We start from the raw sequence: 21491 nt of genomic DNA on the forward strand, positions 1-21491 counted from the left end.
GCGCCCATGTGAAGCCCGAAAGACTCGATGATGGCTTGTCATGACAGGCACGTATAATGTCTTTGCGTAATATGGACGGCACAAGGAGGTAGGCGGCCACAGTCGAGTGGAAAGCTAATTTATAGGGGACGCCATTGCGAAGACAAAAAGGTGATAATGTACGAGCAAACGTACGAGGTGGCTCCGATAAACGGCCCTCGAGATAGTCGATGAGGAGCCAGAGCTCTGAATTATCGCGTTGTTGCTTGATCATATCGGACGCTGTGAGAACGGAAAGGAATGCGCCTTCTTCATCAACGTTAACTTGCGGAGGCTGAAGTGGAGCACGTGACAAGCAGTCGGTGTCCGTGTGCTTACGCCCCAATTTGAACGTGACCGTCATGTCGTACTCCTGTAAACAAAGACTCCAGCGTGCAAGACAGCCAGATGGATCCTTCAGATTGGCCAGCCAGCACAGGGAATGATGGTCCGTCAGGAGACGAAACGGTCGGCCGCACAGATATGGTTGGAATTTTGCAATGATCCTTACCACTGCCAAGCATTCATTCTCCGTAGTAGAATAGTTCTGTTCAGCTTGTGACAAAGCACGACTAGCGAAGCGATAACGTGCTCGGCCCCATCTTGCCGCTGTACGAGAACAGCACGAAGCCCAAAGATGCTGGCAGCCGTATGCAGTTTGCCGTCTTCGTCAAAGTGCCCCAGAATGAGTGGTGTATGCAGACGTTTCTCTAATTTTGAAAAGGTACGTTCTTGGTCCTGCTCCCAAACAAACGAAACATTGTCCTTCGTAAGCCGATGGAGAGGTTCAGCTATCATTGAAAAATTTGCAACGAAGCGTCTGTAATATGCGTAAAGTCCCAGAAAGTGCCGAAGTTCGTGTTTGTTCGTAGATGTTGGAAAAGAAGCAACGGCAAGTGTCATGTGAGGGTCGGGTCGAATCTCATCGGAGATGATGACTTGGCCTAAATATTTGAGCTGATCATTTGAGCTAAATGGCATTTGAGCTAAATGGCATTTTCAGGCTTGAGAGACAAACCAGCAGTGCGAATTGCGTTGAGGATGGCTTGAAGGCTTTTGAGATACTGGTTGAAAGTTTCAGAAAAGACTCCTATGTCCTCTAAACAGACGAGGCATGACTGCCACTTCAGACCTAAAAGAACCGTGTTCATCATGCACTGAAAAGTAGCAGGAGCAGAGCACAAGCCGAAAGGAAGGACCTTGAATTCATAGAGGCCGCCTGGCATAATAAATGCTGTTTTCTCGTGGCCTTGCTCGTCAACCTCAATCTACCAGTAGCCGCCGCGAGAAATATTGGGCATGTCGAAGGCAGTACAAAGTGTCATCGATGTGGGGTAGGGGATAGACGTCCTTCTTCGTAACGTTGTTGAGCTTGCGGTAGTCCATGCCGAAACGCATCGTTCCGTCTTTCTTTTTCACGAGGACCGCGGGAGACACCCTTGGGCTAGGGGAAGGCTGTATGATGTCGTCCGCAAGCATTTGTTTGACTTGGTCTCGGATGGCGTCTTGCTCTCTACGAAAGATATGGTAGGCTCGTTGGCGTACGGGTCTTTTATTGGGGTGTGTGATAATCCTGTGTTTCTTTGATGAGCGTTTGATTCACCCTGGACGTTGAGGCGAAATACTCCGCAAAATAGTCTAAAAGACTTCAAAGGCTAGTCTGTTGAACATTAGACAGTTTCGAATTCTCATCAATTTTGACGTGGGTCCATGCGTCAGCCTGAGGATATGTGTCATCTTGTAGAACTGTGAGGGAAGCAGCAGAATCATTGTTCAGCTCCGTATGGGCGATTGCAGTTCGTGGGGATATCCATGGCGGAAATTGGTCCCTACAATGTGTGCAGTCTGTGACAAAAGCTGCAGGATGCCTCGTGCTACGCAAACCTGTCGAGTCAAAAAGACTGACAGATTGCCCTCCGTGACGCCGAGAATGGGAGTGTTACCATCGGTTTCCACGGTGATGAGTACAGTGGTTCACAGGGGTAAAGTAGTGAAGTCACCTGAAATACGCAACACCGTAGAGTGTGCGTGGGTGTCAGCCGTCTCAGTTTCTTGTTCACTGGAAAAGGTCACAGACAGCTCAAGAAGGTTTATAACAGCCCCATACTCCCGAAGGAAGTCCATGCCAAGTATGATCGGCCTGGAGCACTCGGGCAGTATAACAAATGAACCGGCAAACGTGGCTTGACGAATCTGTACTCCCGCTGTGCATTTGATGATCAGCGTGAGAAGATGACCGCCTGCTGTCTGAAGCTTAGGTCCTAGCCCTTGCATTATCACCTTGCGAAGTGCAGTAGCCAGTTGCCTGCTCATAACCGAATAATCAGGAGCAGTATCGACGAGAGCGGCGACCGGGCGGTTATCAACAGAAATAAGTATGTCGGCTGAAACAATGTCGCCGTTCACAAACGAAGGCTTTGGGGGTGAAGAGTTGCTGTCATTGTTATCGTCGCTGTTGTCATCATCGATGTCAGATTGGCAATGTGGAGGATGTTTCGAAGTGCGATATCCGCGGCCCTACCCCCAAATGTCACTGTTCTTAGTTTCCCCGGCTTGGGCTTGCAGACCAGTTGCCCACGGAAGCTGAAAACGTCAGGTAGCGAATAGGTGACTTCGATCGTCGAGGAGGTGGTGAACGAGAGTGTCGTCTCATTGGGGAGGACATGGGGTACGCGGCGAGAATGGCTCGAAAGGCGTGAACTGGTCATACAGAAAGGAGTGTTGGCTGGACAGATAATTCTGAATCTTTTTCGGCCGCTCTCCCTCACGTGGGTGACGAGCGTTGGAGTGAAATCATTGGAATCCTATTCTTCGGTAATACCACGAACGATACAAGTGACCCGCCTCGCCACAGTGGAAGCAGAGTGGTTGATTGTTAGATGTACGCCGCACATTTGACTTTTACAGACTCTGTTGGGGGCTCGTGCACTCGTACGTACAGGCATATGCAGAGGGTCTTTGGAACTGTTGCAGCGACTTTTTATAGGGCGTATTGTGACTGTATGTCATGGGCTGTGCGGGTCGCCGCAGTGCTTGCGCTCAAGTCAGGATGGGAGCCGCCACGGATCTCGCTGGCCCGAACAGCTGTGTCGCCTGGCGAAACTTTTAGCGAACAATATCAGTGAAGGAAGTTACGGGTGGCTGAAATTCTGTTTTCTGAAGCCGATCGACTTCCTCACGCCCGACACTGCACAATAGTTCACGAAGAGCATCAGTGTCGCAAGGCAACACTGGGGAGGATGCTGAAACCAGAATGGGGTGGCAGACGTAGATTGAAGTTGCCGGAAAGCTCGTTTCATTGAAGTCGCTTCCCGAACAAACTCTGTCACTCTTGAAGGAAGGTTTCGCATCAGTCCAGCAAACAATCACTCATTTACGCTGCGCATCAGCCGACGCACCTTTCTCGCTTCCGACATGTTTGAATCAGTACGCTTAAAAAGCAACGACGTGTCCTCCACGAACATGGCTACGCTTTCATTCGGCTTCTGAAATCTATTCTGAAGAGCCTGCTCTCCTCGCTCTTTTTTTGGGACTGTTGTAGTTCTCTCGTATCTGCCGTTGGAATACCTGCCAGGAAGTGATCGACGGCTCAAGGTTAATAAACCATGCGCGAGTACAGTCTTCCAAACTGAAATATACATACCCAGCTTTTTTTTTTCGCTTCAACAGTTGACATAGGCAGCACGATTGAAGTCATTGAGCCAGTCCTCCACGTCCTCAGAGCGGTCACCATGAAAGGGCCGCGGCAATCGCGGTTTGTCGAAGACCAGCGATGGATGTACCTGTTCCGTACCACACGTCTCTACTGTATGACTTGTGGTTGTGGTCGTCATCGTCGGTAGAACTCACGCGCCATACTCCAGAGGTAGTCCTTGAAGCCGTCGGCTTTTGACTAGGTTTTCTGGTTTCAATGAGATTGAACCCGTGTCGAGAGCTTCCAACTCCTGATGGTCAGAGTAAATAGGCGTGTACCCAGCCCCTCCACTAGTTTGTCACGGACAAAACCACACAAGACCTTGAATCGGCACAGGTTTGTTCACTCAAAACCCTCGTCGTTCTCTTGTTCAATCATCCCCGTGCTGTCCTCAGTTGTCTCAGTACCATAGCAACATTAAAAGAAGTTTTTATAGATTTATTCAACAGCAAATTTGTTTTGCGATTTCTATATCGGCTTTTTTCGGTTCTTACTGTCTCCTCCACATTACCAGCTTCGCGGAGTACTGTGAAGGGCAGAAAACCTGCCAGAATATCAGTAGTAAGATCCGGCTTCGTGTTAAAGACAATCGAAGATAGCTAGCTGATTTGGCGTCTCTAAATTGGTTCACTGACATATTCAATCAGTTGGCATCGCACAGAGAGTAATTAGAGCACTACTTTTAAAAATGGTAACCGAATAGCAGTTCTCTATTTTATTTATCATTTCTCATTCGCAGGCGCTGACAAAAGTTTTTTTTTTTTCAGTGCAGCATCAAGCAGGTGATGTGGGCTGGTTGAGTGATCCACACAGCAGTGGATAAATTTAATTTAAAGATTGTTAATTATAATTACGTTTCGCTGAATGCTCTCTCTCTCTCTCTCTCTCTCTCTCTATATATATATATATATATATATATATATATATATATATATATATCGAAGGTCGCAGCTTTCGTTCCTGCCTAAGGGAAGTTATCTTCTCACCCACTTTTTTTTTCTTCACATTTACAGTACACTTTGGTCTAATAGCTTCTCCTATATTTTCCTTAGCATTATTGGCTGTTAGTTCTCAATAATATAGCGTCAAAACGCGGAAAAAAGGGCCTTTAGGTATACACTTCTTTCCCCTACTCATAACGATGGTTTCGTACTGGCAGACTTGGTGCCTTAGGTTGTATACGAGAGATTATTGGTCAGCTACCAGCTCGTACGAAGTTTACGTGCTACGTGACACCACACGGGCTCATAAAAGAGTTTGCCATGCTCGCCGGCATGGCTGATGAGGGCGCTGACTGACACTCCCACCATTAATTCTCATATATAGCCAATAAAGTGGCTGGGAGGACAGCCGCCTTGGTAGCTCAGTGGTAGAGTATCAAACGCGTTCTTCGAAGGTTGTAGGTTCGGTTCCAGCCCACGGCTGGTTATTTTTTCACTCACTTTTATTTCTTCTTATTTTACATTTCATTGGTTCTAATAACTTCCCCTGTACATTCCTTGGCATTACTGTCTGTTAGATCTCATTAATATTGTGTCAAAACGCTTAAAAACGAGCGCTTAGGTATACACTTCTTTTTCATATATATATATATATATATATATATATATATATATATATATATATATATATATATATATATATATATATATATATATATATATATATATAATATATATATGACCCACGTAAAACTTTGGCCAGTGTTTAAAAACATACGGAACACGTGATCACGACGCGACCAAATGCATGTTGCTCACCGTTGTCTGGAGTTATATTATTTTTTATGTTCGCAAATATTGTTTAATTAGATATGTTTAATTAACTAACTTTTCAAGAAACAAACATAGATAAAAATTCAAAGAGAGAGTTGTAGATTAGTTTGCAAAACGTCCGATTAGACAGTTTAGAACTTTTTATCTGTTAGGTATTAGTGTTTTTCGGCTGATTACATATGCCCGCGAAATACAAAAAAGACACCACGTGACAAGCCCAATCCTGCGCCAGTGTCCGCAATGATTCTAGTTCTCGCTAACGTTCCGTGTATGATTAACCATAGCATTTTCCCATTGTGCTGTCTCGGCAGGGCCACAACGATCGTGGTGGCTTTACGACGAACACGGTTTGCTATCAGCCACAAAAACGATTACCGCTGTGACTGCTTATCGCTGTCATGAGCCGATGCGAGGGAAGCGTGTCGTTCGTACGCGGAACGTTAGGGAGCACTACAATCATCGTGCGCACTGACACGTGAGTGGTTTTGTCACGTGGTATTTTTAGTATTTCGCGGGCATTTATAATTAGCAGAAAAACACTAATAGCTATTAGATATAAAGCTCAAAACTGTCAAATCAGACATCTTGTAAACCGATGTGCAACTTTCTCATTGAAATTTTTTATCTGTCTTCGTTTCTTGAAAAGTTAGTTATTAAACATATAAAATATTATATTATGTGAGAACACAAAAATATAGTCTATCTAACTCCAGGCAAGGGTGAGTAACATACATTTGGTCGCATCATAATTATGTTCACGGGCATATTTTTAAACTCTGGCTAAAGCTATGTGGGACACCGTGTATATATCGTGATGCTAGTGTTCTGAAGTACCAGTACCATATTTTTACTGCTGAATATAAACGTGCACAATCGAACCGAGGTTGTTGAGCCGTACACGATATAAGCTATATGGGCTATAAGGAGAAGTCATGCAGCGACGTCAATGGTTTGATGCGTGTGAGCAAACCCAGACCTAAAAATGCCACGCTGCCTGCATTGAATTCTTGATGGTGGCGTTCAATGGGTTTTGTAATCGGCTATCCTCATGGTGATTCTGAGGAACAACATGCCCTTTCTTGCGAGGTAGTCACTTGTTCTTAGAAGTGCGGGTTCCGCACGGCTGAGAGAGTGGCTCACAAATGAAATTCGGCAGATACCGCGTACTTGGTAATCAACGTTATGTGAAGCATGCGTAGGGAAGGTGACCATGTTTCATTTTTTATTGAGCGACACGTCGTGAAATGACACTAAATATATGTACAAATGTTCCACGCAATGACATATGTTGAAGAGTCGCAGATGCTTATATAACCATTTGTTTGCACTTGCACAATGATGCCAACTGGAACATGTGTATTAGCAACGCCCAAAGCAGCTGATGCTCGCGAGTTTGCTGGCCCTGGACACTGCTACATAAATCAACTTAAGTGCATGGCAATTAACCACAATTGACGTAACCCGACGTGACGGCTGTATTCGAAAGAGTACGTATCTAATGTTCAAAAAATTGGGTAGGCAGCTCTGCAACCACTATTGACGTTTCACGAAGTTTCAAAAGTAGCTCGGAGACCTGGCGTAGGTCTGTGGTAAATTGCTTCATTTCCATGCAAAGTGCTTGGGTTCGATTCCAGCTGGGACCCTGACATTTATTCTTTGCATTCGTCGGGTCGACGCTACCGGTGCCAGGTATTTGTTAACACTTCCGCGTTAGAACTGCTCATGTGTGTTCTCGTCGTTCCTGGGTAGATGCTGTCTTACTCCTGTGGCACATACCCACCCGTGGGTATGTGCCACTGTCTAGTGGTAAGTGTTTGACGACATAAGCGACAGGATTGTGACATTATTGATGTGGTGACCAGCGCGTCAAATTCGTCAAACCATCCTACCTTCCCATACTAATTTTAGTTCACGCCAAGTTAAAGGGGTGACTACGAAAGCACCCAAACGTAAGCGGATAGATAGATAGATGGATAGATAGATTAATTGATTGATTAGATAGATACGCTCAAAGTCGCCGAAGATCACTCAGAAATGCTTCACATTTGAAAATTGGAGCAAGACGATAATAATGACAGTAAAAGGTGTTTCATGGCGCAAAGGCCAATAATTAGCCCTTCCAGACTCTATATACACGCTCGTGTACAGCACTCGTTTTTGTTAATTGCATCAAGAGCAAGATAAATCGTGCATTTGAGGAATCGAACCTCCTGCACCAATTATTTGTCTTCATTTACCTGCATTTTGCAGTGTATTGATCGTCACTTTTCTGAAGGCACTACCACTTTTGACGAGTTGCGCGATGTGCTACTTCCTGTAAGCAAGGTGAAAAGCAGAAATTTTCCTTGCTCACCAATGACATAACCAAAAATAAATTTGCACAATATTTATAGCCTAAGATTAGATGATATTTATGCCAAAAGTAAGCATCAATGACTTCCGAATAAAGAGATATATTATTACAACTTAATTAAAACGAGTTACTATGGCACATATAGATTCAACAATTATCTCGTTAATTTGGTTGCAATAAACATTGAGTGTCTTCAAGTAACGTTGTAGTGATTTCACACATTCACAGACAGTTCTTAATAGTTGGCGTCTGAAAGGGTTAGAGCAAGAGTTTCGGGAAGTTTATCGTAATAAATGTATAATAATAAATGCACACCCTGTCTTTAAGTTAAATTTACTGCTGAATTGACTTGTAAAACAAGGTTGCATCTAATATTGCAATAGCGATTCGCACTGCGACTGGTCGACATTCTTAACTTTGTATATATATATAGCATTACAGTAATTAAAGAAGAAACAGCCGAGGAGACCGACACACGAGGACACAGCACTTGGTCCGCTCAGCCGTTTCTTCTTTACCGTGATGCACAAGAGCAGTTGAAGTACGACGAACCAACACACCCAGTCTTCCACACTGGTGAAGTAATTGACGCATTTTCCACTCTCGAATATATATATGTACCATGTAATTCCAAGTTTTTACGAATGCAGGGTTTTGAAATGCCACTTGGAAAGCCATATAGACACCTCCCATCTTGGCGAACTTGGAACCTTCACTGAAGTTGTGTTCAATCGACGAGTAAACAGACAACCCAAACATACTTACCGTGACCCAGCAACCTGATTTTCTTCGAGGCGTTCTTTACATTTTTACAAGCAATATCTGCCCGTTGACCATAGACAAGTGGGAATTTCGCTCTCTGACCGTATTGCCTGGCAGGCAATTTTAGGTGCTCTGAAAAGAACGCGTTTGAGGAATCATCAAGAAAATATCAAATCAGTTAAAAAAAAGTATGCACACAGTAAACGTTCTAAAGACAGATAGTGAAACGTCTGTCGCAGCTATACTCGCAACGTTAAGCGGGCCCTGCAACACGTTTTCAGCACGGTCAGAAAACACTGCCGACTGGTCGTAGAGGCTCCCGATAACACGCGAGCCAAATGTTATAGTGCAAAACGTGGCCCGGAATTCGCAGTGAATCACCAAATTCAGCTGAAAACTGCTTTGCATTTTCTCGAAAAATGACGGAAAACACTCAAACGTCACTCGCAGTAGGCCTATCTATCTGCCATTGGCTGATTTGAACATGGAACGCTAGGTCGTTACAGTGATCTCCGCGGGATGCCGTGACTTGTCAACGCGTGCACGCGAAACCACACTGAAAAAGCTGCATATTCGGAAAAAACAGCAAAAAAAGGGCTCAAGGTCACAAGGCACGTGTGACGTAATTTTCTTGCCCCTGCCATTCCTTCCTGTTTAGCTTCCAGCACTTTCGTCGAGACGAGAGACGAGAAAATGAGATTGCAGCGTGTCACACATCTATGTCCTTCCACTCGTACTGGTCGGATTCTTAAAATTTTTGTGGCGTTGAATTCGTGACGCAATAAGCTCTTATAGTGAATACATTATATTGTTACTTGAAAAAGTATTTGAGGGCCTCTTAAAAAAGCTTTTTTTAAAAACTATCGTTCTTTTTCATAATGAATTACAAGAGAACAAATTTATAGCCAGGCGGACACAATTACTGAAAACCACCATACTGAGTCCTTCACTTCCATAATTAACTGCAATATTTATATTCATTGTTACTGCTTTTACGGCACACGTTTATTCCTGATACATAAATGGATTAGTCTCAAAAGTGTAATTCAGTGTTCCTACACATTGAAAGAGGCAAATAGATTGAAATGATTGGTGTCCAATTACTCATCCTATTTGCTTGATTACGCACGTAGCATAGCAAAGCGTAGCTCTCAGTGCAACTCGTGTTTGATCTATAAGAGGTTGTCGAAGTAAAAGATACGGATGCTTAATATATCTACAGAGGAATTAGTGCACGTAGTGTTGACGATAACGAAATATAAAAGTTAAAAGGAAATTGTGGGATGAAAAAAAAGGTTAAGGCAGCTTTCTTTCTCTTTCCTATACTATTTATTTCTTTTTTCTCTCTTTATTTCTATTTACTCTTTCTTCTCTCTTTATTCATTTCCCTTTATTTATTTCTCTTTTTCAGTCGTTCTCTTTTTCTTGCTATTTTTTGCCTTTATCTCTGTTTCTGTGTCAAGTTTGCTACCTCTTTTTTTCTATTTATATACGTGGTTTGGCCTGAGTAACGCCAAGGGAACTGGTAGTTTTTCTTTTTACCATCTTAAATGAACCCCATCGAGGCGTTCGAAGATCTGAAGGAGGCGCCCTCAATATCCTGCACATGCGGCGTTGCGCCAAGCGAGGGCGACTGCCCACTACAGCACACAAAAAAGCCCGACACCCCTTTAGTTCTCCGAACTTAAAATACTAGAAACAAAACGCATGGCTGCTCTAAAAAACACAAGCAAGGAAGAGATGTACACCGGATGAGCTGTGGTGAGCACAAAATAGATAAGCTCGCTTCAGCATTCCGTGTTACGTTTGGCCCGGCAGTTTGTCTGGGCAGACGCCATTGTACGTAAGCTAGTCTGCTAGGGATGCTTTCAACCCCATCAGCACCCACCCTGCAAGACGCAGTCCCGTAGATGTTCCAGGTAGCAGTGGGGTCTCAACGAAAGTTTGGCGAGGCAACCTTTTGTTGAACGGGCTCGAACAGCGTAGCTTGGCGCCACGGTGGCTGGTCTCATTAAGTCAACCTCTCGACTCGGCTATTGTCGTCGCCGACGCGAAATTGTCACAAAAGCACCATCAGTCCTGAAGCGTGGGAAGACGTCGAGGAAGCCATCCCCGGGATCAAGCATTTGAACTGGCATGTTCAAGAAAGTTCTGGAAGCCTGTAGCTGAAAGCAGCCATGGACCCCTGCTGACTTTCGGGTCAGCGACCATCTCCCCGGAGGAGCTCAACTTTCCCTATCCGGACTCTACCTCCTCACCCTGCGGTGCCTTCAATGCAGTGGCCGGGTGCGTCATTATGTGGTGCGCTCATGCTACCATTGGGCTTTTCACCCAGCCGAGTGGTGCAATATCTGCTCCCTTTCTGGTGGCTGGACCACTGAAACTGCGTCACCTTTTTTGTGGCGAGAGTGCTCACCGCTTTCTTCGGTCCTCCGTGTAAGGAGACGGTGGGCTATAAAAGCCGAAGATATTTTGTGAATAAGAGCTGAATCATGAGCTGAATCATGAGCTGATTTTCTGTTGTGCATAATGCAGGATCTTCTGAATCCCTGTACAGTTCCCATCTTATAACGATCATGTAAATAAATTTTCGTTCTACCTCTCTTAATGCATCCCTTCACTGGCAAAGATCGGCTATGCGGACGACGGCGGGAAGCCACCTACCCTGAAGAAAACTCGCCGTACCTACCATCGACCTCGAGCCCTTTACAACTGGTGGTAGCAGTGAGATGCCATCATCAATATCCTACCCTTTACATCCGCAATAAAGTTAGAAGTTTACGCCCGTCCTGCGTACATCTCTTCTTTGTCTCTGTTTCTTTTACCGCAGCCATGGAATATAATCCGAGTATACACCACCCAAATGGAAGCGTTACCTTAAGTAGGCTTGGCGAGTTATTTCGTGAACCCAAAGTCATTTAAAACTGTATGTAGGCTTTACACAGTAATGTGACATAATTTCTCAAAAAAGATAACCTTGTAACGATGGCATGATGATGAATTGTTTTGCCTAAAATGGCTCCTTACGGCGAGGCGTATTCATTTGATGACCGGAAGCGAGCGTGTACAGGTTGTCTACTCCGTGATTGATGTATATTGAATGACAGCGCCTACACGCAAGAAACACCCTTATGCTACAGCATTGTGCTTGTTAAGAGCCTCCGGACTGGGGATAACCTTCGAGAATTCATGAGTTCGCAAATATTCAAAAGCTATCCAATTAGCAAATCTGTTAACTTTTGAGGGATCACAAATGATAGAAAATCTACCCTTTCTGAAGGTGTTTTATAATGCACTTGATGCATGGCTATTCCAAAACATGGTTCGTTTTACGCCTTTAAAGCTTCATCTGTTATGGCTTAGATTTTGACTACCAGCAGTTTGAAACAGCAATCCTTTTTAAGTGTTTCAAGTGTTGCGCTCAGCAATAACGGGTTCACACCGACTAGCTCACGTTTTAAGCTTGCATAAATGTTGTTGCGGTGGAATTATATGAACTATCACGACAGCTTTTGTTGTCACTGTCGGCGTCATATCTCACATTAAGTCCAAATTGTACAATGCGCTGGCGTATAAGAATACCCCAGCACATCGTACGTTCTATCCATGGGTAAAAAGTGCGAGCTGGGACAACGAATGCGACTGGGATCAAGCTAACCATCTCATCTCCGTCGCTCGAAGGGCGCATGTGATAAGATCCCTCCACCTGTTACACTGGCCTCCAGACGCTCAAGCAGAGCGGCAACGTCCGCGCCTTTGAAAATTAGAGGACGCTAGGGGGGGGGGCTAGTGCAGGAGCAGCAGCTGTGCACTTTGATTTTACGGGAGTGGTCACCATCGCTGGCACGCGCACAATCTCACTATCTCAGGCAGCCGTCAGCGGGTGGCTCATATGCCCTTCCACGTGCATCGCTCTCAACGGGAAGAGACTGTGCGAAAAGCATCCCTGCAGCAAGCAGCCATATGCTTTTAGACAGGATTTTTGCAGAGTTGCGTGAAATCGGATCCTCTGTAGCTGCCAGGCTCACTTCGTGTAACATCGCCATTTGTTGCTGTCGTATTCATTGCTTCACACTTGCAACGTGGTGAAACTGGGGCGTTTTATTTGTTTGTGATTGGCACTCTGTATGTCAGTTTCTGCATTTTAAGCCCAAAATATCACTGAACTTGCCCTTTCTGAAGAAAACACAAAGCCATCATTGATGCGGGAACTGGGGCTTTGTTCACGGCATTCGAGGACTTAAGAGAGAACTGTATATTATGCATTACATGAAGGTGCTGCTAGGCAAACGTCATGGCGCTCAACTATAGTGCTTCGTTTATTATAATATATAGCGCAGGTGAATAGCTTTGCCAATAAGTGAACCATGCAAAGCCTCATTAGTGTTTGTTTCTGGAATACGTGTTAATCAAATATCTATAAACATGCGCGTAGCGAAAAGTCTTCCATACTTACCCAATTGTATATTTGTTTCAGAGACAAAGTGTACCGGCGTAGAACTCAAACAGTCCACTGTTACTTCTGTATTTGGTTCCACGTACACTTCTCCGCCGGGGACAATGTATGTTTGAGCATAGATGTATATGTTGATATCATCCCACTCTTTCCATTCTTTACCGTAGCAGGAAGGCACTTCTGGTATCCATTTGCCATTAAGGCATAGGGAAGTATTTGACCCTCGTAGAATCGTTACACCGATAGGTTCACAATGAAATACCAGCTCTGTTCCATTAGGGACGATTTGTTGGGGTAGTATGCGGACATATTTATGGTGGGCCTTGAAGCGCTCTTGTCTGACAGGGAGAGTGCAAGTCACTGGTGGTCCATGTCGATCAACTGCGAGAACAAAGAAAAAGCAAAAACAAGTAGTCGTACTACAAACCTATATTACGCTGATTAGACAATCACGCGATGATGAAATGCTGAAGCCTGATAACAGAGACACTCACCGCTGTGAACATGTTGGCAAAATAGTGATGCTGTTGTCCATCATTTTTACTTTTCGTTAGTAACTTTGCGAAATAGCCTTTTTGTTAGAAAGTTTTTGCAGGTGCTACATGAACGTCGTCTTGGTTACTTTATTCCCATAATAATTATAACACTGATTTTCAACATCATCTTATCTTTATGTCTACTGCCTCACGAAGGGACCCTGCCAATGATCTCCAATTTTCTGTGTGTTGTGCAACGTGACCCTATTTTATGCTTCCAAATTTTTCATATTTCATCACGTCGCCTAACTTTCTGCCAGTATCAGCTTCAATTCCGGTACGTGTTTTATCGCACTTAATGACCACTAGTTTTCCTTCCAACGCATTCGTGGGCTGTCCCACTCTATTTCTCTTTCTTAATGTAAATTACAATATCGTTACCTGTGTATTGCAAGCGATACACTCACTTGTCTTGCTGTATCCTTAGTTGCACCCATCATTTCTCACTCTGTTTTTCTTGAGTTCAACTCTTTATCCCCGAAGTTTCTGCCTTATGTACACGGCGAATACAATAATTGCACACTTCAAGATTGAGCGGCAAGCTGCCAGTCTTTAACTGAAAATGCATGTCGTGTGTGATCTAGCCCATCCTCATTCTTCAATGAATTTCCTTTTCATGAGTAGGCGACCCTGTTGGCAGTGACTACTGTTAAATAAGGTGCGAAACTTTGTTGAACCGTGACAAAAAAAAAGTTTGAAGGAAAGGAAAGAAACCACAGTTGTGCTCCTAGTGAAGATGCCAATTTAACAAAATGGCGAACGTATGCAGTGTAGAGTATATTGACGAATTGAAAAGAGATATCACTTTTTTTTCATTTCAGTAGAAAGACCGCTACAAAAACAGCTCATGATGGTAGCGTCACGTCGCTGCAAATACAATTGCTAAAGGTAATCTTTGCACTAACGTAAATGATCGGGTCAAAATCACGCTGTTATGACCTTATCTGTAGACACTGTAAACGAAAGTAATTGAATTTTGAGCTCTGATTTTTCGCGTTTGATTCGATGCTTGGTTTCTCATGTGGTAAAGTGTGTATAAAGGAAGTTTGTTGAAATCTCAACATCCGCCTAAAAAATACCCACATGCGCTAGGCCAATAAAATTATTCAGACTTGTCTATTGACTGTGAGCTGTGTCATTGTTATCATGCTTTGTGTTACACTGCTGTTTTGTTTTGTTAGAAAAATCAAGTAATGTGGGATATAAATGAAGCTCTTCAGACAAAAAAAAAAGAACTTGATGCATCATAGAACCTTCCATTGCAATAAGGGGTAAACATTTTAAACTTCAGAATTTGGCCAGAAGTATCATCTTTCTGACTGTTTTTCTATTAATTAATGTTATGTTTAAAATACACACTCTGTAGGCGGTTGGTAAATGCCCTTTATTTGACCACTGTCAGCTTGTCTGTTTTTTTTTGCGCAGAAACTTCACGATGAACTTGGCCAATTCTTCTGCTTTTATGTTAGTGGCCTAAATGTATTTGCATATCAGTATATAACTGCTATTTCAAATCCCTGTCCCACAATAAAGCAGCAAACACTTACCGGTCATATACAAAAAAAACTCTTCACTAACCATGAAGGTGGTGTGGTTCAAGGTTTGCAACGCATCGCCCAATATTAGTGTGGTTTGCTTTGTTGCCTGACTGGCTACACAAGCTTCCTCGTAGTTTCATTTGTCGTTACTCATAATTTTAATTGCTGCTTTGTAGAACTATATATAATATTATATTTAGGAACTATATTTTAAAATTATATTTATATCTTATAACTATATAATTACGGTCGGAAGAGCTAAGTATATTGTAGAGAAACTGTGTGGAGGCTAACTGAAAGTAAAATAATTTATTAACTTATTTGCAACTTACAGTTAGTTTGGAGACCAAGCGAGGAGATTGTGCCCTTTTTGTACTGTTGTTGCTGATACAAAATCATGTTATTTAGTATTCAATACCAACCACTATGTATATATTGTGGGCATTTGTTATTTACTTCTCCCTCATTCCTAGATGATCATAATCACCATCATTCATTTGTCTCTCTCTCCTTCGTCACCGTGTGTCATTACCAACGTCATCGCGTGGGTGCTTGCTCTGTCGTTCTTTTTCCGAGGTCTTACCTCGAATAAACGCCATCGCAACCCAGACCTCGTATCACTGCCACTTTTTTTTTCTATTTCGCTACAAATTTGGGGGTAAAGTTAAACGGCATGGCTACTTTAGCTACATTTAGCCTTCCCCACTGCACCAGAATCACCCTAATGTACCTCATAGGTTTTTTGTCCCGCGTTTACACGAGACAATGCATTGACGCGAGAGCGTGAAAGAGCTGGTTTTGCGATATTCCGGTGTCAGTGTCGTTGGTTGTGAGCGAAAATACGCCAAGCCGGCGCGGAAAGCGCAGCATATGTTGCGAATAAAGGAGAAAGAAGGGACGGGTCACCGCTAAAACTGGAAGAGCGCCATTTTTTGAACCAGTTGCAAACTCTCTCAGGGCTACTATTACTGCAACGTAGCCGCAGTACTTCATTAATTGATTCGGTGGCTATGACAATGAATAATTATGACTGACAATGAATAATTATGACTGAGCCCTTTTTAGCGTTTTGGAAACATTCAACAATGCCCATCTTATACACAATTCATATTATGGGACGCCTGATAACACAATTCACATTCTGTGACGTCTGGTCATTATTTCGATTGATATGTGGAATTGAACGTCCCAAAACCACCATATGATTATGAGAGACGCCGTAGTGGAGGGCTCCGGAAATTTCGACCACCTGGGAACGTGCACCCAAATCTAAGCACACGGGCCTACGACATGTCTAATCTGCTCATTATTTCACTTTCTTAACACGTTATATTACGTATGGTAACGCGGCCCCCTGCCAACATAACGCTTGTATAGGCTTTATGTGCGCAAGAGTTTCGAGCACCTTATCTGCAAAAAGATAAAGACGATAGAGAATATATTTTATACATTGTTGGGAAGGGGTGCATTTCAGGGATGTTTTACTAAGAAACTTAAGAAATTTCTTACTGTCACTTGGCATCGGGTTCCTACCATTAGAAAACAAAGACGGACTGCTGTTTTATAATGCTTGTTGGTTTACATGTCTATGGCGGGCTAGAAGGGCTGGTTTTCCCGGCGACCCTGACAGGCAACCTGCACGTGTGCTTTTACGCGAAAGCATGGTTCGGTGCAGTGGCATGCAGAAGCAACAGTACTTTGTACAAAACTGGCTTTCTAGGGTTGAGCCCCTGGCTTACCAGAAAAAGTTATAGTAATGTAACTATTTATGTTAGTTAGCTGTCTTGATATTGTTGCAGTTGTGTTTATTACTGTAGGAAGTGCCAACTATTGATGCATGTGATGCTTTGAGAAGCATGTAATAAAAAGAATAAAAACGGAATGGCTCTGCAGTGAAATGCTGAATTGCCATGAAGAGGAGCCAGGCTCGAACCCTGTTTCATCCTGAATATTTTTTTCTGATTTCTTTTTAGTTTCGCACAATAGCGGTTACGGACACTGGCAGCGGCAGCGGGCAACTACCGCCCCCTTGTGATCTCATGACCACTTTCGCTGTAAAGTCTCCGTTGTTCATGAGCAAAAATTTGAGATAGGTCCAAATAAAAACTAATTAAAAAATTTCGCGCAGGGTGTAATTCGAACCAAGCCCTGCTGCGTGGCAGGCCGGTTTTCTACCACAGAGGAAGCTTTCTACCACAATATTCACTTTCGAACTGTACTCGCAGTGTGTCTGATAGGAGTTTGAAATATTCGCGTAGAGGTTCCTTTCCTTGTGGCATGGCGGGGTGTGCACTGAGAAGCGAAGCTAGGCTGGGCTACTCGCAGTGTGTCTGATAGGAGAGTTTGAAATAGGCAATATTATTCGCGTAGATGTTCCTTTCCATGTGGCATGCTGGGGTGTGCACTGAGAAGCGAAGCTAGGCTAGGCTAGCGATTCAGAAGGTGGTGCGGACAGAGCTCCGATTACGCTAACGCTGTATATTATTGAAAGTGAAGCTCAAGCATCCTCCAAGTTTTTCTCAGTTACGTCACTTGCAATCAAATATATACAGTACCGATAATCTTATTCAATATCTTATAAAATGATAGTGTACTTATTTCCGGAATATTTTGCTAGATAGAAAACCTCAAATAAAAGCAGGAAATTTCTAGCAAAAGAGTTGTAATGGCACCTGTTTTCGACAAATGAGACAAGGGACTGAGAAATCAATGTAATGTAACAATTTACAAGCTTAAGCATGATCATGTGAGCGTTGTGACAAGTTTCCTAATTAAAAGAGTGGTGCCGTCAAATTTTCAGGCTCTAACAAGCCTGTTGCGGATATGCAGGGACACTCCGCACGAATGGTCTGCAGACACAAAAAGTGGTTAGAATATGTTTTCATTCACTTTGAAAGTGTGCGTAAATGCTTATTGTTCCGTTCGAGACTCATCTCCAGCACGCCCAACACCAATGTAGCTCCATAGGAAAGGCAACGAATGTTGTAGTGACGACACTCCAGATATGTAGTGACGTGAGAGACCTCCGGACATCCACCTCCTCCACAACGTATCGGTTGCTACACCACTCGTGGCCGCTGCAACAAGCCATGTGTCGGCGTGTTCGTTTGACGGGTGCTTGTGTGGAACATGTGTGTGAGAACAGACATTGGTCCCCACGAAATGCGTCACAGCCTTGTGTGGTCACATGACCAAGCCACCTAGATTGGTACGTTACTACCCAACTCAGCGTCCAGACACCAAAACCGAAAGTTGTTCACATAAAGGAGGCGATATTAAATTATTTAGCGAGAGTCTATGAATCTTGGTGCGTGTATAGTATAATTCCTAGAACGATAGGAAACGCTTGCAGCAAAGAACGTGCAAGCCACTAATTTGGTGGCACACCCCCCCCCCTCCTTAGAGGTGTTTTCACACAATTAAAAGTCATCGAAAAAGAGACATTTCTCGTTCTTTTGGCGTGCAGCGTTGATTCTCTCTCCACACCAGAGTCAAACAACACATGGATGTTCGCATCCTCCATTTGGTCACCATATCAACAATACTTCATAGATAAGTTAGAATGTATACAGAACAGAGCTAGTCGATTCATAACGCGTAATCACAGCTACCCGTGCAGCGTAACACAGATTGATTAATTTGTGGGGTTTAACGTCCCAAAACCACCATATGATTATGAGAGACGCCATAGTGGAGGGCTCCGGAAATTTAGACCACCTGGGCTTCTTTAACGTTCACACAAATCTGAGTACACGGGCCTACAACATTTCCGCCTCCATCGGAAATGCAGCCGCCACAACCGGGATTTGATCCCACGATCTGCGGGTCAGCAGCCGAGTACCTTAACCACTAGACCACCGTGGCGGGGCAGCGTAACACAGATTAAACATAGCCTTGCACTCGAGTCACTGAAAATTCGCCACGACATCTCACTTTTATCACTATTTCACAAACTCATACACACCAGCATGATGCCATCTGTTCACCTTAATCCGGCACATCGAACTTCGAGCAGACTACATAACACTTTTAGCTTATCACGCATGTACGGCAATACTAACGCTTTCAACCAGTCGGCTCTTCCACGAGCTATTCGTTTGTGGAATGATTTGCCAGATGATCTTGCGTCAGAACAAGTCCACACAAAGTTCTATCATACGCTTAAAAAATACTTATGCACGAAAAACTGCTCTATCGCATCTTCGTAATCATCAGTGTTTATCGGACTGTTGCCGATGTTTCTGCACTATTGCTAGGTTGTAGTTACTGTCATAATAGTTATTTTTTTTGTATTTCACCTTCCCATACTGTAACTCACTTTTCTACTATGTATTTTGTACATACTGTAACTCACTTTGTTGCTCAGTACCCCTAAGCCAGCCCGACCACGATCAACTTTTTCACGATGTGTCAACACAGTTCACTGGAAGAACAGTGTGCCACTGCGTTTGCAAACGCTGCGTTCTGCAAGCACCCTAAACCACAAACATCGCTGTAGGAGTCGCTGGAGAGTTCAAATTCATTGTTTACGATTTACCCTTAGCAAAAGAGGTTGTTTATAAAACTGCAATATTGAATTATGTTAGCAGTTTGTTTCTGTGAGGACTCTCATCTCCCCTTGCTACTATATCATTCATAAGCATATTCGCTAACGCAGATCATCACGGGGTAACACCTGTGGTGCCCATGTGCTATTCCCTTTGCACCGTACCCAACATCAGGCCTTGCGCGTTATCACGAGCAGAAGCAATTACACATCAGAAGAAGCGTCTTCACTGCTCCCCTCTCACGGAATTATCGTCAGCACAGAATTACGGAAACAAAATAAATACTCGCTTGGAATACATGTTAATTATTATGTTAGACAGAGATATGATTCCCTGTAGATGAACTGTGAGGACGCACTTTGAATTGTGGCTTTGAATCTCGCTGCCTCCTCGCATTATGACAGTCCAGCTATGGTTGTGTGTTGAAACAACTTTGTGTTTTGATCGTTGTGCTTGTTGTGAAACGTAGCTGTCGTTGTTGGATGTTCGCACTCACATACGTAATACCGCGGTTAGCGTTGCGCTGTTGGTTGCTTTCAACTACCCCCCGCCCCCCCTTCCCTTGTCAAAGGTTTGCTTCCTGTGATTTCCGCATCCAGAAGGCCACATCATTGCGCCGGAACGAACGTCTCCGTATTTTCAGAAAACTTTGACATCAGTTTACTGTGGCCGTATAACGTACTACTGTTCCATATTACGTATTCCATTTTCCCTGTTACGTCACGCTTGAGGCGCCGTCCATGCCGGAAGCTGCTACGCTTTTATTAATTTGGCCAATGAAAAGCACTCGTTACCGCCCATAGTGTGTAAAAAAGACTAGTGCGCTAGTTGGCCCAGTTTACGTAGGAATCTGGAGAAATCCCTAGTATTTTCTGGGTATATTGAGAAGAAAAATTTAAGGACTTTAGCGACTTTCTAGTTAAATGTTGGAAAGAGGCCCTGTATTGAATTTATTCTTTACGTGATTGGAAAAATTCCTATCAGTTTCTGGGTGTTTTCAAGAAGAAAAGTTAAGGACCTTTGCGACTTTCTGCCTAAAAGCCGAAGAGGGGTCGTATATTATATTTATTTTATTTGTGAGCATGTAACAAAAATATTTCCTACATAAATTAAAAGAAATTTCATTTATAGGCTTCTAGCGCTGACATGAATGGCTTATATGGTAAATGCACATGATAAAATGTGGTGTTTTAGAGTTGAAGTCACATGTTAGTCGTTCTCGCACTAAATCCAGGTCACATAATGGCTGCTGTGTGTAAATTGAAAAAAAAAAAGAAACAGCTGATCTTCAGTGCGAGTCGCGTTTTGCGTTCTGTGGCATATAAATAGGCGAGAACAATGTAATCGCGACTACCAGGGAATACTTTCGTCGCTGAAAGCTATGGAAAGCGGTGAAGAGCAAAAAGAAATTATGAAAACCTTGCCGTAAGGTGAGTAAACTAAGCCAATCATACCGCAGTCGCGATATATTCACTTCGCTTTTGTTCTTACAGGCAACAAACAACCAAGTGTGAACCGAAGAAACCTGCACGTTTGTCGTCTATTCGCAGGTAAGTAACACTTTTTCATTTAAGGAACGATCATGCGAGGGCGAGCGTCGTTACAGCACCCGATGTATAACACGGAAGTGCGCATTTATGTATTTTACCCACTGCATCTTACGTACATTTTTGCTTAATAAAACTCTCGCAGAAGAAAGTTGTTGCGTAAAACATTTATGTTTATCTGCAGGCCACGGTGTTTCATTTGCGATGATTCAACCATTAGATTTGATGAGCACAATTAAGCCGGCTAATGATTTGTATGATATAT

General features: G+C 43.4%; 1 protein-coding gene across 7 annotated transcripts in view; it reads right to left on the reverse strand.

The window, feature by feature from the left end:
• LOC119162101 (sushi, von Willebrand factor type A, EGF and pentraxin domain-containing protein 1) overlaps positions 1–21491 on the reverse strand; it is a 398489-nt gene that overhangs the window by 138239 nt on the left and 238759 nt on the right. For all 7 annotated transcript variants that reach the window (XM_075879537.1, XM_075879536.1, XM_075879535.1 and 4 more), the window contains 2 exons: positions 13059–13439; positions 8606–8734 (listed from right to left, as the gene is read on the reverse strand). In XM_075879537.1, the coding sequence (XP_075735652.1) occupies positions 8606–8734; positions 13059–13439 (510 nt within the window). The remainder of the gene's footprint in view (positions 1–8605; positions 8735–13058; positions 13440–21491) is intronic.

This window comes from Rhipicephalus microplus, chromosome X (assembly GCF_043290135.1).
Source record: "Rhipicephalus microplus isolate Deutch F79 chromosome X, USDA_Rmic, whole genome shotgun sequence".
Taxonomy (NCBI): Eukaryota; Metazoa; Arthropoda; class Arachnida; order Ixodida; family Ixodidae; genus Rhipicephalus; species Rhipicephalus microplus.